Source organism: Pyrus communis, chromosome 3, assembly GCF_041283825.1.
Source record: "Pyrus communis isolate YQ-2024b chromosome 3, ASM4128382v1, whole genome shotgun sequence".
In the NCBI taxonomy this organism is placed as follows: domain Eukaryota; kingdom Viridiplantae; phylum Streptophyta; class Magnoliopsida; order Rosales; family Rosaceae; genus Pyrus; species Pyrus communis.
In genome coordinates this window covers 5,314,316-5,332,531 of record NC_142567.1, presented here as the reverse complement: position 1 = coordinate 5,332,531, position 18,216 = coordinate 5,314,316, and the positions used below count along the sequence as shown (strand labels likewise).

At 36.2% G+C, this 18,216-nt stretch overlaps 2 protein-coding genes across 3 annotated transcripts; both read left to right on the top strand.

Annotated features, from left to right (window-relative positions):
- Positions 1-1,917: 1,917 nt before the first annotated feature.
- On the top strand, positions 1,918-9,092 carry LOC137715908 (Cyclophilin-like peptidyl-prolyl cis-trans isomerase family protein). 2 transcript variants are annotated; one of them, XM_068455268.2, is made up of 12 exons: positions 1,918-2,202; positions 3,624-3,892; positions 3,980-4,069; positions 4,614-4,709; positions 5,070-5,177; positions 5,547-5,596; positions 6,444-6,546; positions 7,139-7,192; positions 7,715-7,873; positions 8,051-8,173; positions 8,334-8,383; positions 8,674-9,092. In XM_068455268.2, exons 2-12 carry the CDS (start codon positions 3,626-3,628, stop codon positions 8,777-8,779), a joined length of 1,206 nt encoding a protein of 401 aa, XP_068311369.2. In that variant the 5' UTR covers positions 1,918-2,202; positions 3,624-3,625; the 3' UTR covers positions 8,780-9,092. The 2 variants fall into 2 exon arrangements, with proteins under 2 accessions (XP_068311369.2, XP_068311368.2); XM_068455267.2 differs by having other exon boundaries at positions 1,919-2,202; positions 3,632-3,892.
- Positions 9,093-10,444: 1,352 nt separating this feature from the next.
- Positions 10,445-15,194, top strand: LOC137715051 (Peroxisomal membrane 22 kDa (Mpv17/PMP22) family protein). The gene is made up of 7 exons (XM_068454269.2): positions 10,445-11,530; positions 12,509-12,649; positions 12,782-12,895; positions 12,976-13,149; positions 13,941-14,056; positions 14,645-14,729; positions 14,828-15,194. The coding sequence occupies exons 1-7, from the start codon at positions 11,033-11,035 to the stop codon at positions 14,831-14,833; spliced, it is 1,134 nt and encodes a 377-aa protein (XP_068310370.2). The 5' UTR covers positions 10,445-11,032; the 3' UTR covers positions 14,834-15,194.
- The last annotated feature ends 3,022 nt before the right edge of the window (positions 15,195-18,216 follow it).

Here is an 18,216-nt window from a genome sequence, read left to right as displayed (position 1 = left end):
TTCGATGTTGCACTTAGAGTTAGAAATGAATTATTCTGGAAATTAATCAACTTAAATTAAGTGGGAAGTTTAGTTTCATGTTGTTGTTATTTTGATTAACTTGTTACCTTTATTGAGTTGACGTAGTTGATAATTGATGTCTCTTGCATATTCTTTAAGAAGTATTCCGAATTTGGTAAAGTTGCAGTCCGAATTTGGTAAAGTTGCAGTTTATGTTGATGACATGAATCTCACTAATCTTGGAAGAGCATAAGAAAATTGCATCACACCTGAAGTTGGAATTTGAGATAAAGGATACCACAACTTGAAGTTCGAGTGTTGTTTCTAACGGTAATCTGCTTTACTTGTCGAACCACACCCAAAAGGTGTTGCTTTTTTTAGTGTACCTATGATTACCCAAATGCTAGATGCAAATGAGATCCTTGAAGATGTTTAGAACCCAAAGTTCCACATCTAAATTCAATTTGCGTTTTATTGTACTTAGCTTATTACATTAGGCATGACATGTCTTTTGCTGTTGATCTGTTGGTAAAGATAGAACATTGTTTTTTCTGAGTATATTCATCAATTGCTAGTTAGATTTGTTTATGGTTAACTCTTTTTTCCTCTTACAACACATATAATCCGACAATGATTGTAAGTATAGTCAATATTTAAAAGAAATTTGGTTATTTTTCTTTCTTATTTATGAGGCAAAATTCGGGTTAATTATATAAACACCTCTTGAGGTTTTTCATGTTTTCACAAAAAAAATTCCTTATGTATAAATCAGTACACTAACACCGTACAAGGTTTTAATTCACTTCTACATAACCCCTTTAAGGACATATTTACCATTTAATTAATTATCTAAAATGAAAAAAAATCTTATTTATAACAGAAAAAGATTAATATTACATTAAACATTTAAACAAACAAAATAAACCCTATGCATCTCCTAAACCCTAGTCCTGCATCTTCTTCTTCCCCTCCCTCCCATATTTATTTTCCAGCAACCATCTCTCTCCCTAGTTCTTTATTTGGTTTCGACCATCTGCTGTTGTGGCTTTTGTGTGTGACAATAATGGATATTTTTTTTAGTCGAACGATAGTGTTAGTAAGTTAGATGTTACACGGGATTCGAACTCACGTTATCATACAATATCACAACATCTTTCTACCATTGTGGTAAAGAGCCACTTGCATGACCATAATCGATTTGACATTTATGTTAATTAGGAGTGTTAATCACCCTCTCTTTCCCAATTTCAGCCTTTTCAAATCGGCAACCAACCGAAAACAATTATAAAAAAAGAAAAACTGAAATTTCTAGCCTTTTCAATTCTCGTCAAATAAAAAAAATAAAACAATTGAAAACAATGAAGCTGAGATAATGGGATCACCCCGGCTTGCATAGAAAGAATTATAGCCTTCATTTCCCCTTTTTTTTATGTTTAACTTAAAATATTAATTTGATTTTTTTATATTTATTTATAAAAGTTGTTTTTTATTTTTAAATAATTAATTAAAAGGGTAAATTTGTCCATGTGGAAGTGATTAAAATCTCAGAAGTATTAGTGTAATATTTTTAAAACTAAAGTGCTTTTGTAAAAAACAGAAAAACCTCATGAAGTGTTTGTGTAATTAACCTGATAAAATTCACATCAACAAAGAATATGGGTCTTTTTTCATATTATCATTGTTTAGTGTTTGCACAAATAACATAAAATTAATTTGTCTCGCCGACCATGAGGATTAAAAAATGTCTAACATTCGTTTATAAATTAATAAACGCGTGTTAAGAGGCTAGTTTACTTTAATTTCCCAAATTGTCGTTAAACCACAATAGAAAACTGCACTTAATTTACATATTTGCCCAAATATTTCATACGTTCCCTAATCCCTTATATTATCTTGGGGGCATTGTAGAAACTTCACATTCGCAACCATACAAAATACCCATCGAAGTAATTCCAGATAGGCTTTAGCGGATGAGGCGCGCCAAAACGTCTCTGCAACTCCCAACATCAAGCTCCAGCCATGGCATTCCCTATATCCACCACCATCGTCTCTCACAAGCTATCTCTCAATGTTTCCATTGCTCCCTCTACTCGAAGGCAGAATCTGAAGCCAACCCATTTCATATTTGGCTTTAATCCGAAAACTCCAGAAAGATCGGGCCTCTCCAGGGTTCATTGCATGTCCAATAACATTCACCCAAAGGTTGGTCTTGATCCTAGTCATACAGTTGATCTTTTGAAATTCTCGTTTTTGGATTTTCGAAACCTCTCAAATTGTTGTGAAATTGTGATTTTTATGTGAATTGTGATGCCTACATTGTTGGAAATTGGAATCATTGTAGTAATGTAGGTCTTTTATGTAGTTTTATTTTATTTATGGTAGTTTTGGTTAGTTTGAATTTGGGTTTTGCGACGGCGATATATGAAAGAGAAAGTCTACATTTGTAGTTCTTGGCCTCGTTTGTTTGAGAGGATTAGCTTGGATAGAACTATAAGACATTTTGAAAGAAGAATGGGTGAAAAAGTTTCATATTTTGTCCAAGTTGAAGGGTACTCATGAAGAAAAGATATTTCTAGTTCCCCACTAATCTCCACAAAATGATAGGTTTAAAAATGAAAACTTTTCTTCATGAGTAACCTTCAACTTGGACAAAATAGGACGACGTCATCCATTTCTTCCTTCAAAATGCCTTATATATAGTGAAGAGTCATATCCAATCTAATCCCTAATGCTCCCTAACAAACGAGGCCCTTTGGTATTAAAATATTCTGTTCTTCTCCTCTTTAGTGTTTTTATTAAATTCAGATTCTTTGAATTCATGCTGAACTAAAGGCGGTTATGTAAGGGCTGCATCCCAATTGAGAGAGCTAGAATTTAGGACATTGAAATTTATTGAGGCAAATTTGCACTTTATACAATTGGAAAAGCTTTTTAATTGGTCCCCTTCACCAGATTATAATGTAAGTTGTACTCTTAGCACATGCATTCAGGCATGTAGTTTGACTAGTGGCAGGGGCTGTAGACTTCATGCCGGCTTAGATTCCCCTATTTGTCCTGTGACGGCTCTTGTGAGTCATCGCATCCACCACTTGAATTTACGGTATGGGGTTGGCTCAAGTACTAGAATGTTACCACAAATTCTTGGCGTGTGGAACATGCCAATTCCTTTTCTCTTAAATACTATTTTTTGTCTGATTTTTTTTTTCACTGGATCTGTTATGAAATGTTTGGTATCAATGATTACTGCATGGACCTAACTGAAGTAAGTTTTTGCCACATCATATTTACTTTGTTTGATATAAGATGGTCATAAGTTCAAAAGTTCTGGTGAAGAACACAATGCAGTAAACTATATTCTGGAAGAACGTTCGTTTCTTTTTACTGGGGTATGCTTTATAAATATAAATTTTTTATTTGTTTCTGTCCGTTCTTGTAATTATTATATTTTCAAAAGTTAGTGTTATGCTATTATACTGACTTTTACTTGCCACGACAAGGGAGTCAAATGTAGCTCAGTCACTTACCTTTCTCAGTGGCTTAAGACTTTTAAGTCCTCGTTTGTTAGGAATATATAAAACTATTTCTGTTTGTGAGGTCTTTTCTTCTTTGACACGGGCTTTCAGTCATGCAGGAACTCAAAGATCAGCATAGTACTCTTACCAATTCCTCCACATCAACTTCTCCACTTAAAAACAAATTTGAAAGTCTAATTGCTGTGATCCTTGTGTTTGTCCAAATATCTTCTCCACTTCCTTTGGTTGGTTGGGACGTTTTGCCTGTATTGTCACCTGCAAATGCAGTTCTTTATTCACCAGACACCAAGGTTCCTAGAACCGGGGAACTGGCTTTAAGGAGGGCTATCCCTGCAAACACGAACATGAAAACCATACAGGTAGGTTCTTGTTGATTACTGATTTAAATAAATGATCTCTTACCTTTGACATTAATCTGTTTTGGATCATCTTACTTCCATTTCTAGGACTCTCTGGAAGAGATTTTGTACCTGCTAAGAATTCCACAGAGAAAGCCTTATGGAACCATGGAGGGAAATGTGAAGAAAGCTTTAAAGGTATCTACATAATACATAGTTATAATTTAAAAGAAACTTTTTTAGATGGAATGCATATGATGCGTTAGTTACAAAGGGAAGTAACTGTTAACAAGGGATAGGTTATAGTTTCTTTCTATAGATTGGATTGTTATCGAAATTAGTGTTATTTAAGAGATTTTTCTTTCTTTTCTAGCTGTCACGGCTATTCTCTATCATTTTATTTTAAAACGTTGTCATATTTTGAGATGTCCGATCCACCAAAGGCCTCAAGCATGCCCACCGGCCAGAAAACCATGTACTGATTACTCAAATTTTCCCCTATATTGATTGTATTGTGAAGAGCTTTAAAATATAGAAACCATGTTCTCTTTTCAGTAGTTCTATTCTGCAATTTGTAAGTTGAATTTTTGCAACTTGCTACATGGCAATGTCTGATGTGCATGTGCCACTTTCTATCATGCATCTACTGTGGTATCTGTTCAGTTATTACTTATATATTACATGTATCTATGTTTTTAGCAGTTGGACTTTACAATTTCTGAATTATATTTCCATATATTAGATAGCAACGGACGAAAAGGATACAATTCTGGCAAGTGTACCAACAAACTTGAGGGAGAAGTGTTCCACATTATATGCATCTCTTATTGATGGAAAGGTATGCGAATGTCCCTTTGCAAGAAAGAAAAAAATCATTACAAGGCTATTATCAAAATATCAACTTCTCCTGTGTCTCATGAGCACGTATGATATATTTCACTTGAGAATTGTTTTTATGTGATATACTGTCATTTTTAAGGAATTGGTCAGGTGGCAAATTCTAATTTTGTAAGGAAAAGCTTGTTTGCATTGCTCTAAATATATTAGATTATTACTCTTTCTGCATTCTTGCTGCTCATAATAAACTATGGAGAAGAAAAGAAACAGGATGGTTCTGCATGTTAGTTCACATAACTAGGACAACTTGGTCATTATCCGAAACTATAAGAATGTTTTTTAATTTGCCTTAGTTTGCCAGAACGGATTACAAGCTCTTCTTCAATGTATAAAGGATAAGGACCCAGATAAAGTATCAGTATACCTTGCATCTTCACTGGATACAATTGCAGAGCTGGAGTTATTGCAGGTACCTACAACCAATCAATAACATAAGATTCAGTCGTTTTCCTGATCTTTTTTTGTTGGTCTTATTGGACCCTGGTGTTTTTTGTTCTTTCGGTTTTGCCCTCTTTTGGTTAATTTCTTTTGATTATGAAAAAAACATTATATCCTCCTTTTTATGCTAGATAACTATATATCTGAATCAACAAATGGAAGCCTCATCTGAAGCTATGGGAATAATTCCTAAAAGTTATTTTAGGAAACATGCACTTTTTATTATATTTGGAAACATGCAATTTTTATTATATTTTGCCCATGTTACATGGAACAGATAGTTATTTTATTCAGACAATATGACATGCCTAAAATTACAACTTGATATTGTTCACAACAGGCTCCAGGCTTGTCATTTTTGCTGCCCGAGCAGTACCAGAGATACCCAAGGTCGCTCTTGTCTCAACAGTGTTTTCCTTTTTATGTATCGTTGTCTGTTTGGGGGATGATATTTTAGTCAAATAAAAATTCAAAATTAAACTTTTTGGTACTTATCAATTCAATCACCTCTTTACAAGACATGTGGGTATACTATTTAATTTTTGACAAATTCGTCATTATAAAAATCATGTTGAAATTAGTTCGTGTATCTGATAGAGTTTCTACTAAGCCATATAAATTGATGTTAGTTTTGTTAGCTTGATATCTTGGTCCATTCTTTACTAACCTAAGTTAAGATTCTGGTTGGATTTTAAGAATCTAACATGGTATCAGATCTCTGATTGTAGGAGATGGAGAGCCTAGGTTGAAACTTTCAATCCCCTGTTCCCCACTTCTTTGTTGATTCGTAAGGTGCAGGATGGGGCTGCACCTGTGTTTATATCTGTATTTTTCTGCCTTTCTGTGTGCCGGATGGGGTGGTACCTGAAGGAGGGTTAGCTTGCAATATATTGTTGGCCCATTCCTGAGTTCTTCAGTAACAACTTAAGTTTTGGGGGCTGAGTGCTTGTCTAACACTTTTGAAGCAGGTTCTTTAGAGCTTGTTGTTTCATATGTAGTATAGGTCCCTAGAGCAAGGATATAATGATGCTAAGTGACAGAACTTAAAATGTATGAGTTTTCCAGGAAGTCCATAGGAATTTCATCGGTCTGCTTTACTAAAGTTAAAATATTATTTATACGTTGCAAAACTATGCTTGAAAGACCTCCAAATGTGTGGTAATTTGGTAAATAGACTTTGCAAGGACATCATCTGTATTGTAAGTAGAATATCAATATTTTGTTTTGAGACATGTAGGCTTATAGGGAGAGGAACTGTTGAACTTACAATTGAGAAAGGTGATGGTTTGACATTTTCTCCAGAAGCTGGTGGTGAAGCAAGAAAGACTGCTACAATTCAGGTATAAAATATTGCACATTTGGGTAACAGATAACTGTATGCCCTATCTGGAATCTTCTAGTATTATTCTTTCTTATATTTTTTGTTTTGCATAAGTTCTGATTGTTGATATTAATGCATTTCTTGGTGAATGAGACAAAATATTCTACTAATAGTGTTGTTTTGGAAACTATTTTCACTCCATCGAGACTTGATACGCCTTATATACTATATACTTGATATAATATTTGGTTGTGGATGTTGATGCCTATAATTTGGCCAGAATTCATTGACAACTGTTATAAAATCTGGAAATATGAGGAATGTCATATTTGGCTTGTTGTGTCCATTTAGTTTCATGTTTATTTATTGAATTTGATTACCATTACTTTTAGCATTATAATTTATACCAAGGTAACTTATATACATCTTATAACAGATTTTGTAAGTCAGTGTATTAGAATATGAATCAGTTTTCATTTATCCTAGGATTTCAAGTCAAATACATTTATGTTTCATACTTACATTACATGCTTGATAACAATGACTTAACAGGGCAGGGATTAACAGTAGGAAGCAATAAGTATTCATCTGATCAGTAAACCTTTGTACAGGTTGTTATAGATGGATATTCAGCACCGCTGACAGCTGGAAATTTCGCAAAACTGGTAAGGTATTTGAACCTCCCATTGACTAATTTATTGTTTATACCATGATTGTAATTCTTGCTTCTTAGGGTGACACCCTGAGCCAACAAGGCTCCCGGCTTTGCAGGGGTCCCGCCGGGGTGTTGTTTTTTGTTTTTTTCCCCCGGGGGGGGGGGCACGTTTATCATACTACCCTTGCTTTGCAAAGAGTCTGTTTCCACGATTCGTATCTGTGATCTTTCGGTCAGAAGGAGAAACCTTTCCCTTGATCCAAGGCTCACCCTCATTGTAATTCTTGCTAAATCATGTATTATCTTACCACATGATATTACATGTTGTGGAACCGTCTCATTTTTCTTTTTATGCTATAAACTATCAATGAAAGTCTAATTATATCAAGGCTTTCAGTATCAAGCAGTTCAGTTGATGCCATCTAAATTTAAGTCTTAGTTTGCAATAGTGGCATAGTGATTATGAATTTGTATTGAGTTTCATATGATTTTACCCAGATGAAGCATGCATAAACAATCCAAATTTCTTCAGGTAATTGATGAGGCATACAATGGGACAATGCTCAGCTCTACCGACCAAGCTATTCTCTCATACAGTGGCCTTGACAAGAACAGTGGTATCAGTGTTCCTCTAGAGATAAAGCCATCTGGGCAATTTGAGCCCTTGTACAAAACAAAATTAGATGTGCAGGTATCTTTATCCCTTGTACTATTACAACTCCGTCAATTTTGATCAACAAAATGATTTGTTTTTGTTTTCGTATGCAATTGCCCAGATGTGCAGGTGTCTTTATCCCTGTATGCAATTGTTTTCGTTAGTTGATTCACATGTACTTTGTTTTTGTTTGTTCTTTTTCTGTCATGGAAGGATGGGGAGTTGCCAGTTCTTCCACTATCTGTTTACGGAGCAGTTGCAATGGCACATAGTGAAGTCTCCGACGAGTACTCATCACCATATCAGTTTTTCTTCTATCTGTATGATAAACGAAATGTAAGTGCAACACAGCACCAATGTTTAAATTAATTAAACAACGAACTTGGGCATTGACAATCTTTAGAGTAACCATAAAGTGTTTTGAACGTCGAATCCATCACTTGTTTCAGAATTCTTCCATCTGAAAGTGACTTTGTTGTTTCTTCATGTCCTATAGGCTGGCTTGGGTGGATTATCATTTGATGAAGGAGAATTCTCAGTTTTCGGGTATGTTTTTTGACTACTAAACTGTTCTTGTAGGTAACCAAACTCGGGTTTAAAAAAAATGATTCTGGGTTCTTTACTTTTCCGTCATTAGTCATTGGGGTGTGCTATCCACACACCCCAAATTACTTCTCACACATCCCTTCTTAATTTCTGTCCGTTGATCTTCAATTCATCCGATCCGATGGCCGAAAATTAGAAAGGTGTGTGAGAAGTAAAATGGAGTGTGTGGATATCACACCCCTAGTCATTAGCCATTACATACATTTTTAATAGGCCTTTTTAATGTGTAGATACACAACTGTTGGGAAAGATATTCTTTCACAGATAAAAACCGGAGATGTGATCCGATCTGCAAAACTGGTCGAAGGTCAAGATCGTCTTGTATTGCCAGAATGACAAGTGATTATTTTTGTCTTATCAGACCAGGAATCTCCTTCATTCTTTGTATTTGATGTATTTCAGAAAGTAGCAGACTGATTTTCTTGCTGCAGATTGTGCTGTCAAAGTTTGTGTAATCTGTTTTTTTCTTCCATCTGAAGTTGAAGGTTCTCTTGTTAACATTGGAAAAACTTGCCCAAGGGTTTGACATCTTTCTTTGTTTATTCTTCACCCGAACCTCCATTTTTTTCTCCTTTTATCTAGTAAATTTTCATTTTCTTCCCTCTGTAAAGATTTGGAAAATTAATTTTAGTTGTTTTTTCTTCTTTAACGTCATTTACCTTATGTCTCGTTTGTTGTCTAGGATTGGATTAGATTGGATAATTTGGACAGTTCACTAGATTCATCCTGTATTGAATGAAGCAATGAAAGCCGGCTTTTAAATTTTTGTATAAAGAGAAAACATTGAAGTTTTGTTTAAGTTGAAGGTAGTAGATGAACGAACCATGAAGGAAGCTTATTTGTCCCGATCAAATTATTAGGCAAGACTTTATCTTGGAATGATCTACACTCTCAACATGCCTTGTCATAATTAGGTCATTTAAGCCGAATGCATATGGAGAAATACATTTTGGTTGACAGTTACATTATTACAATGTGAGCATCCAACATCGACTATATTAGCGATAGTTAAAACGCGCAAGATTGTTTAAACTATTAAAACTCTGATTCCTCGATATGCGGTTCACGTTCATTCGACGAGACAAAACTTAACCAATCATATTCCATGAATGAAATAACAAAAACTTTGAGAAACAACAAAACAAGATTATACATTTGTGTTAAGGAGGACCATGGAAACTTGAATGGCATACAAAATTGCAGCCAAAAATATGCGTTGCAAAGTTATCTGGAATCTATCTGGATTGACTGGTATCAGATTTTAGAGAGATGTGGCTTTCATTTCCAGACTGTGCATGGGCTGAGTTCATGGGTCCAAGGGGCCCACAACCATGTGGATAATAAATTTGGAGGAGTACGTTGGGATACAGGGGACCCACAAAAATTACGTTGAGTAAGTGTCTGGGAGATTCATGCTGTCCAAGGATCTCGCTGGAACCACGAAGCAAGGCTGAATTTTGGCCTTTGTGTCCAATGAATTCCGCATTACAAAAAATAAAAATAAAGGCCTAATTACTTTTTGGGAAGTTCTGATTACGCCCAAAAATTATCTCTGGACACCAATTTTTTTATTAGTGTTACGGTATTAAGGAGTTAGACAGTTAGTGGTTAAGTGAGATGAGTCGGTGGAGATTAAACTTGCACTAGGGACATAGAAAAAATTATTTTCCTACGGTAAAACTTCATCTGCATAAATATAGAAGATTTTAAAACAAAGATTTGACTGAGTTTTTTGTGCTTGAAACTTGGAATCGGAAATAACTCAAAACAAATAGATATGTTAAGGAACAAAGTATTAAACCCTCAAAGCTTGTAGATGCTATATTCATACATTACAACTTCAATATTGGCATCACAAGTGTAGCGCTTATTTAAAAAACTCTTGTATAGAAAGTGAAAGGAAAATGGATTTTTCACCGGAAATTTACAGAAATGATTAGTACCGAAAATCACACCAAAATAATAATCTAGGCTAATTTGAGGGCGTAGAGTTTGAATATCACCTGTGGCAGACCTAATAGTGGAAGGGCCTGAAATCGACCGGACGAGTCTTCGGCTTTGGATCTCTTCGCTTTCGAGGTAAATTCGAGCATGCAAAGCTCGAATCTTGGTATAAGGATAAAAGAGTAGCACGACGTCGTTCTCTTGGGAATATTCAGGTCAACGTCCAATTATTTGCATCTCTCAAATTTGTTAATTTATCCATTTTTTCTGGTTAAACAAACAATCATTTTTTTTCATGTGGCCTGCATTTCATTACCACATTCTCCCTAAAAAAATCAACATCCTGAACATCGCACCGCACCATAAAAATCTACACCACATTCTTTTCACCAATTAAAATCCTACACGATTACATCCCTCTTCAAGATCAACCTCAAAACCTCCATCCACCGTTCATCCCAAAACCATCTACAAGCCCAACGGCTGCCTAACCTGAAATCATACTCCCTAACGCACTTGATTATAGCCCCCGCCACCGCTACCATAGGGAAACCAATCGTATTTCCCCATTCCAACGCGGCGAGATACAAATTTCAGACTCTACTAGGTGCCCCTCTCCCTCCGACTCAGTCCCAACGGTCAGCCATGGCCGCCATACACTCCATAGCTGCTCAGAGCTTCCCCTCTCTCCCAAACCCCAAACCCAGAAAACCCATTGCCGCTCACGTAAAACCCATCTTGACCTCCGGTTTTCCCACCTCCAAACTCCCAAAAAACCCAACTTTCACGATAAACAAACAGAAAAGCAGGTGGGTTTTGAACTCGGTGGTCGAGCGAGAAGAGTGCGTTCCGGTTCAGAGCTCCGACCGTACGGACCAGCAGGAAGGGGTGGTGGCGAGCAGGGTGGAGAGCGAAGGCGGGGATCAGGGGGAGTTGGTGAGTCAGGTGGGCGGGTTCGGAGCGAGTGAGGGGAGGCTTTCGTTTGAAGGGGCTGGTGGGTTTGGGTCTTCTGGGGTTGGAAGTGAGAGGGAGAGTGAGGAATTTGAGAGGCTGGTGGATAGGACTATCAATGCCGCTATTGTGCTTGCAGCTGGTACTTTTGCTCTCACTAAGTTGATCACCGTCGACCAGGATTACTGGCATGTAAGTCCATCTATCTAGTACTTGATTACTGTTTAATTATATTCAAAGAGATTAATTGCCAATTTGCCATTTTATTTGTTTTCATGTGTTTGTATGTGAGAACTTGATGTGAATTATGTTAAGGAAGATGTGTTTTGGACTTGGTTCTTAGTAAAGTTTAGTTCGATTTCGTTTTTCCTTCTAGTTCTTTGAAGTTGCTTATTTTTCTATGGTAATTAACATTGGGCACTTTTACACTCAGGCTTTATCAATTGCCTGTAGTGCTTTTTTTACTTTGAGTCTAAAGATTTAGAATTTGCAGTTTACTTGGTGGATTAAAGTTGAGCTGATCAGCTAATAGCTATGCCTTTGTGGAGCAGGTTGTCTGTCTTATGATAAGTTGTGAATGTGTTGTATTGATGATGTATATTTAGATAACCTGTTGTTATCGTTATATGACCATCATGAGAAGGCAAGAGTGAGGGGATGTTCTTTTGAAGGACCACAATTATTCAAACTTGTTAAATCCAAAGGGAAACATGATCTGAAAATGTTACATCGTATCAGGGTTGATTTTTCACTATAGAATGACAATCATGGGGAGAAACTAGGTTACTAGGTCACAGAATAGTAGAGATGGAACAAGCATGGCGAGATAAATGAGTTGCTTGTGAGGATGGAGAACAAAAATAAAACTGAATTAGATGTAAATGATTGATGGGGGACATGGAGATTACTGCCATTTCTGAAGTTGAATTTGGTGTAGAGGACCTGTCTCTTATGGTTAGAGCTGTATTAAGGATGAAGCAATTGGCTCTGGCCGTGTAGTTTGAAGTTATCTTTAGAAAATTTCGTCATAGGTTGTGATTTGTGATTGAATGTCTCAAACCATTTATTTATATAGGGTTGGCTCTGCTTCATTTTATAATTTTCGTTTCTATGTCCATTGCGCTTTTAGCAATTTTTCTGATGGGATTTATGTGTTGGTACTCTTTTCAGGGTTGGACTCTATATGAGATCCTCAGATACGCACCTCAACACAACTGGAGTGCTTATGAGGACGCTCTCAAGACTAACCCAGTTTTAGCCAAAATGGTGATTAGTGGTGTGGTGTACTCTGTAGGGGACTGGATTGCACAGGTGTGTTGCTGTTGTGAAGTAAAAATTTTAATTCCTACTGCTGGTGAAGTTAGTTCTTGACAGTGCATAATGCTTGTTTTATTTTTATTTTTTTTTTCTCAAAGCATAATGCTTGTTTTATGATTTTTGTAGTGCTTTGAAGGAAAACCTCTATTTGAGTTTGACCGTACACGAATGCTCAGGTCAGGTCTCGTTGGATTTACTCTCCATGGTTCCCTCTCTCACTACTATTACCAGTTTTGTGAGGTAAAGTTCTTCTGCAGTTGTTTGGCAATTTTTATTGTAGAAATTCCTATGGTTCCTTAAACAACTGAAACTTATTTCAGGAGCTTATTCCCTTCCAAGACTGGTGGGTGGTTCCTGCCAAAGTAGCCTTCGACCAAACTGTATGGGCAGCAATTTGGAACAGCATTTACTTTACAGTAGTAGGATTTCTGCGTTTTGAATCTCCCATCAGTATTTTTAGTGAACTGACAGCGACATTTTGGCCAATGCTAACAGTAAGAGAACCTTCTGCCTTTTTGTTTTTAAGAATTACTATCTTTTCATGCTCTCTTTAGTGCTTAGAGTCAAACGACTTGAAATTTAATTTATTCTATATGTCCTCTAGCTTGTGGACATTTGAAAATCGGGATCGTCCAAAGTCTTTGATCAATTTGAACCTGAATCGTTGGTTTTATACGATAATTATAGCAAGGTTCTGTCAGTTGTCAATCAAAAAATGTTTGTGTATTCAACTATATATTGGCATGCATATTTGTGTCAGCTGTTTCCTGTCCATGTAGTGTTAACACTTTTTCCGTTGTGATGTAGTTTTAACCTTGGAATAAGAGTTGTGTGCCATTTATCTTGTCAATAGGCCTAGCCTTTAACTATGATCTTTGACCTTACCTTGGGTTGTTAGAAATGTTGTCCAAATGAACGTTAATCTATTTTGTCCTAATGTTTTATCTAGTGGGTATTGTTTCAAAGAAAATTAGAATTTTATCTTTTACAGAATTACATATATTGAGTTTTTATCTTTAAACAATAGTGTTTGCTTTCACTGGCCGTGGCTTAGAATCAGGCAGTGTGTATATATGGTAAAACTTTGTCGACCGTAAACTCCAAAAGGTGCTTTTTCATTCCAAAACATGCATTTTCCTTACTTAAATCGAAAACACACGAGGAAAAGCATGGATATTCAGAGAAATAAATAGTGTTTGTCTTTTATGGACTGGGTCATGTCACATGGTTAAAAGAAATGTAATTGTTCGACCATTGACATATTATGGAATGATTTGTTTTGCAGGCAGGGTGGAAGCTTTGGCCATTTGCGCATCTTGTTACCTATGGTGTGATCCCTGTTGAACAACGGCTCTTATGGGTGGACTGTGTAGAGTTAGTCTGGGTGACTATACTCTCAACGTAAGTACCTAGTATTGATTCTTTTTGTATTTACACTAGTAAGTGGAAAAGATCAGTGATCATGACTTACTTTCCTCCTCAAAGACAGCTAAATAAGTACCCTTGCTAAAATTCTTCATGCTTTCTTGCTTATTTAGTGTATATATGATACGCATGTTTCTACGGGAATAACGGTTGTCTGGCTGAACTGAATTGTGCACTGTATTTTGATGTTTTCTTCACAAATTTGAGGTATATGGCAGATAAAGTGTCTACCTTTTTATTTAGTTTAGAGTGAGTCTGGTTTCGAAGGGTCGACCCTAACAAATACCTTTTTTCCCTATTTAGTGGGGGCCGGGGTGAGGGTGTATTATGCGTCGCTCTTTAGAGGAGACATGCTACGTCCAGTCCACATTTTGTTTTGCTCTCAAATAATATAGGAAACATTTAACCATGAAATTCTTTTTGAATTCAGAAACCTAGGTTTTTGTTGGGTAGTTACAAAGTTCGTTTTTGAGAACTTGTGTTCCTAATGTCGTGCTGCAGCAACTTTTTTCATGTCTTGGGTGGGTTTCATGTCTAACATGGCTTATAATTTCTGTTTGCTAGTTACTCAAATGAAAAATCAGAAGCAAGGATTTCTGAGGCACCAGCTGAAGATATTTCCAGTTCGTCAAACACAAGTCCTCTTGAGGTACTATACAAACTCTTTTGCACTGATTTTCTTATGTATATAAGAGCTGCAGATTACACTAGTTGCTACAATTTTTTGATTTCTTCCCCCTACATCAGGAGTAAACAAATTGAAAACGGCCAGAAAATCAGAGACGGATACTTCCATGAGGGAAATTGCTCAATGAGTGTGAAAAACTAAAGATCGACTCCATGAGGACCGTGACGTTGAAGGTGAAGTACCTAGCAATGTGGAAATGTGCCTGGGCAGGTTGATTTTATATATATATATATATATATATATATATATATATATATATATCACGTGTATACGTTAAGTGCCACCAGTTTCGTTTACATATGCATCGAGTTCCTCGTATATAACTTTAGATCATTTACCTAATGTATCTCCCAGAAAAACAAATTAGAGTAAACAGAACATTATATGTATAGTTTGGGAAAGGTGGATGGAAATGTTCCCAATTTAGATGCGTTTCCATGTTCTTGATGCGTCTTCTGATTTGACGGTATTGGTTTTTGCTGGTACTAGCCTATCAACACGAGCCTCGTTGTTAGATAGGAGGTTTTACTACTGAACAGTTGTGGAAAAGAAATTGTGGAAGAAGTGGATGCTAGGGTTAACGTTCCCCATTGAATTGAACACTATGTGTCGCAATTAGCTTCGGGGGAGGATCATTTAACTTCCCCGTACAGCAGTTTTACATAATAATGCACCATGCGTCGCTGCACCATCTGTCGCATCTATGGAAGGTGATTATTCAAGCAAAATCGTCATGTTTCAAGTGGAAAGTTTTATTAAAAGGCGTTTGATATTTACACACCTCATTTTACTTTTTATACACCTTTTTAATTTTTGGCCGTCGGATCGGATGAATTGAAAAAGATCAACGGACAAAAATTATCAAGAAGTGTGTGAGAAGTAAAATGGACTGTGTGGATAGCACACCCCTATTAAAAAGGGTTGATTTTGTGAAAAATCAATAATAAGTTACAATATTAACAATAGAATAACAATATTTATGTTAATTATAAATAAGTCAATAATGTATTGTGCTCTAATTCTGATTTCTTCTTCTTCTTCTTCTTCTTCTTCTTCAAGATTTCTCTCTCTATAATTCTTCCATATTTATGAAAAAGATCTCTACAACCAAAAGACATTGGTTTGCATGACCTCTCTCTTTGTTGTTTCATTAACATCGATTGAAATATTAAGGTTGAGGGATTTGCAATTGAGGGATGTGGCGGTGCTGGGGCTTATTTTGGAGAGGATAAGGTGAGGGACCTATAATTGGGGGCTGTGGGTAGGGTGGGTTATGGCGGTGTTGGGCCTGATTTTGAGGTGAGGTTAATTTGGAATTTGGGGAGTTGGTGGTTCAAGGTTGAGAGCTTCGAAGTGAGGGAGAGAGAGAAGAGTTGAGGGGAAAAGAGGAAGAATAAGAGATTTTGACCGTTAAATTTGTATCAATGGAAGTGATACATCGGTTGGAGGATCTCTATAAAATTGATCCGGAGAAGATCTAATTCCGTATTTATAATAGCTTAAGCCCATATGACATTCATAGAGAGAGAAAGAGAGAAGAATAGAAGAGTCAAATTCTAACTATTTTATAATGACTTAAAGCCTATGTTGCATTTATCATTGATCTATGCCTAATTGATAAAAATATATCATTAATTAAGTCCAAAACAAAAACATGTCATTGACATATGGCTTAATAGTAAAGTTTTTATTGACTTTTGGCTAAATTACCTATTAAAAAGTGGGAGGTATTTGATTATATAAATTGAGTTTATAACAGATCAGGAGAGCTCTCGCTTTATAAGAGTAATATTATTTGTATTATTTCAACTCACCCGCATATTTTGAGTATGACATGAGTAGATTCATCTCTATTAAAAAGATAATACGAATAAATTATTATTTGTGGCTACAACAGCCCACGTGACAAGCTAATATAGTGTCATGAGTCTACTAAAATTATAACATATTATGTACCCTCATATTATTTAAATTTAACCAAAGTTACCAACTCTAAGTCTCTAACCCAACATATATGTTGTAATTCGGATGGATATATAACAATTTCCTTAGCAGGTTGTACTGTCACACACTATTTCTTTCATTATGTATGATTATTATTTTATTTTTTTCAAAATAATTATGATTATTTGAGATGATTCAAATAGTTCCATTCTTTTTCAACATGCATGTCCAGTTAAATTTTATAAAGTATAACTACTTGCCAAAACAAAGCCAATTATCATATTTGCAGGAGAGATGCATTGAGTGAACAAGAATCTTTCACAGTCAAAACTAATATAGACAGATTGGTGAATAATTAATCATCCTCTATGGAACAAAAAAACAGCAATTAATTAATAAATTAATTACAACAAGCCGAGCCAAATCGGTTTGAATAGTAAAATAAAGGTTTAGCGAGCTCCTCCTTTAAGCCATAGACATGTTAGAAAGCCGACTGGGCATCGGTTGGAAATTCCACCACCGAAGACTTAAGCTACGATTTGGTGTAGGTCTCAACGCCCTCCTCAAAACCTCCTTGTTTGCATAGTTCCTCCTCCACTTTTCGCCACCCGGAGGCACTGCATATCCGCGCCGGCTACACCTGTTCAATCCGGGACGATTCGAGCACGTACATACCTGTTTCCGAGGCCTTGGGGATGATGATGATGAGGGTGGCGCTACCATACAACTCTTGTTTTGAGCAGTGAGTCTTTGTAGCCTTTCTCCAATGTACTTGTAGTGAGGGTTGTTCTTTTGCATTTTGTGAACTTGTAAAGCCAAAGGAGAAGAGAAGAATTGTGCTCTGTGTAATATGATCTTTTGTATATGATATATTTATGTGAATATAACACGAGTAATGTGCCTGGCCTGTGGAGATATATATGATGCTTATACGGTTGTATATGAGTGACTATATTTATAGGGGGAAGACATTTTCCCGGTTCAAAATGGTTGTGCTCCGAGTGTTTGACCAGTCGATTATATATTATATTTCTTGTAATTCCTCCTTGGCTTGGTAACAAATGAAGGAAAGGGATCCTCTATGGATCCCTTTTCGCCTAATCCACTTAATCTGGGATCCGGATCGTTGAAATTTGATTCAACGACTACAAACATGAGACATCTTTAAAAGTGATAATAACTGTAGCTGTTAGATCAAATTTCAACGGTCCAAATCCCAGACTAGATGGATTAGGTGGAAAGGGATCCGGAGAGATTCCCTCTCCCCCAAATGAAGACTTGGTGTAGAATATTGGACTTTTTATATTTTTTTTAGTTTTTATGTGCAGGAGGACCAGAAACATTTGAACAGGGAAGTCTTGTCAAAGTTTGATGAATGTTCATAGCATGTATGGGACATGTCAAACACCTTAAATGTAGCACACATTGGCTCCAAGAAGTTGGCTCTGCCTGTTATGACCAAACCTAGTTGCCAGCTTAGTATTGGTGTGGTTCTAGTTTCTCC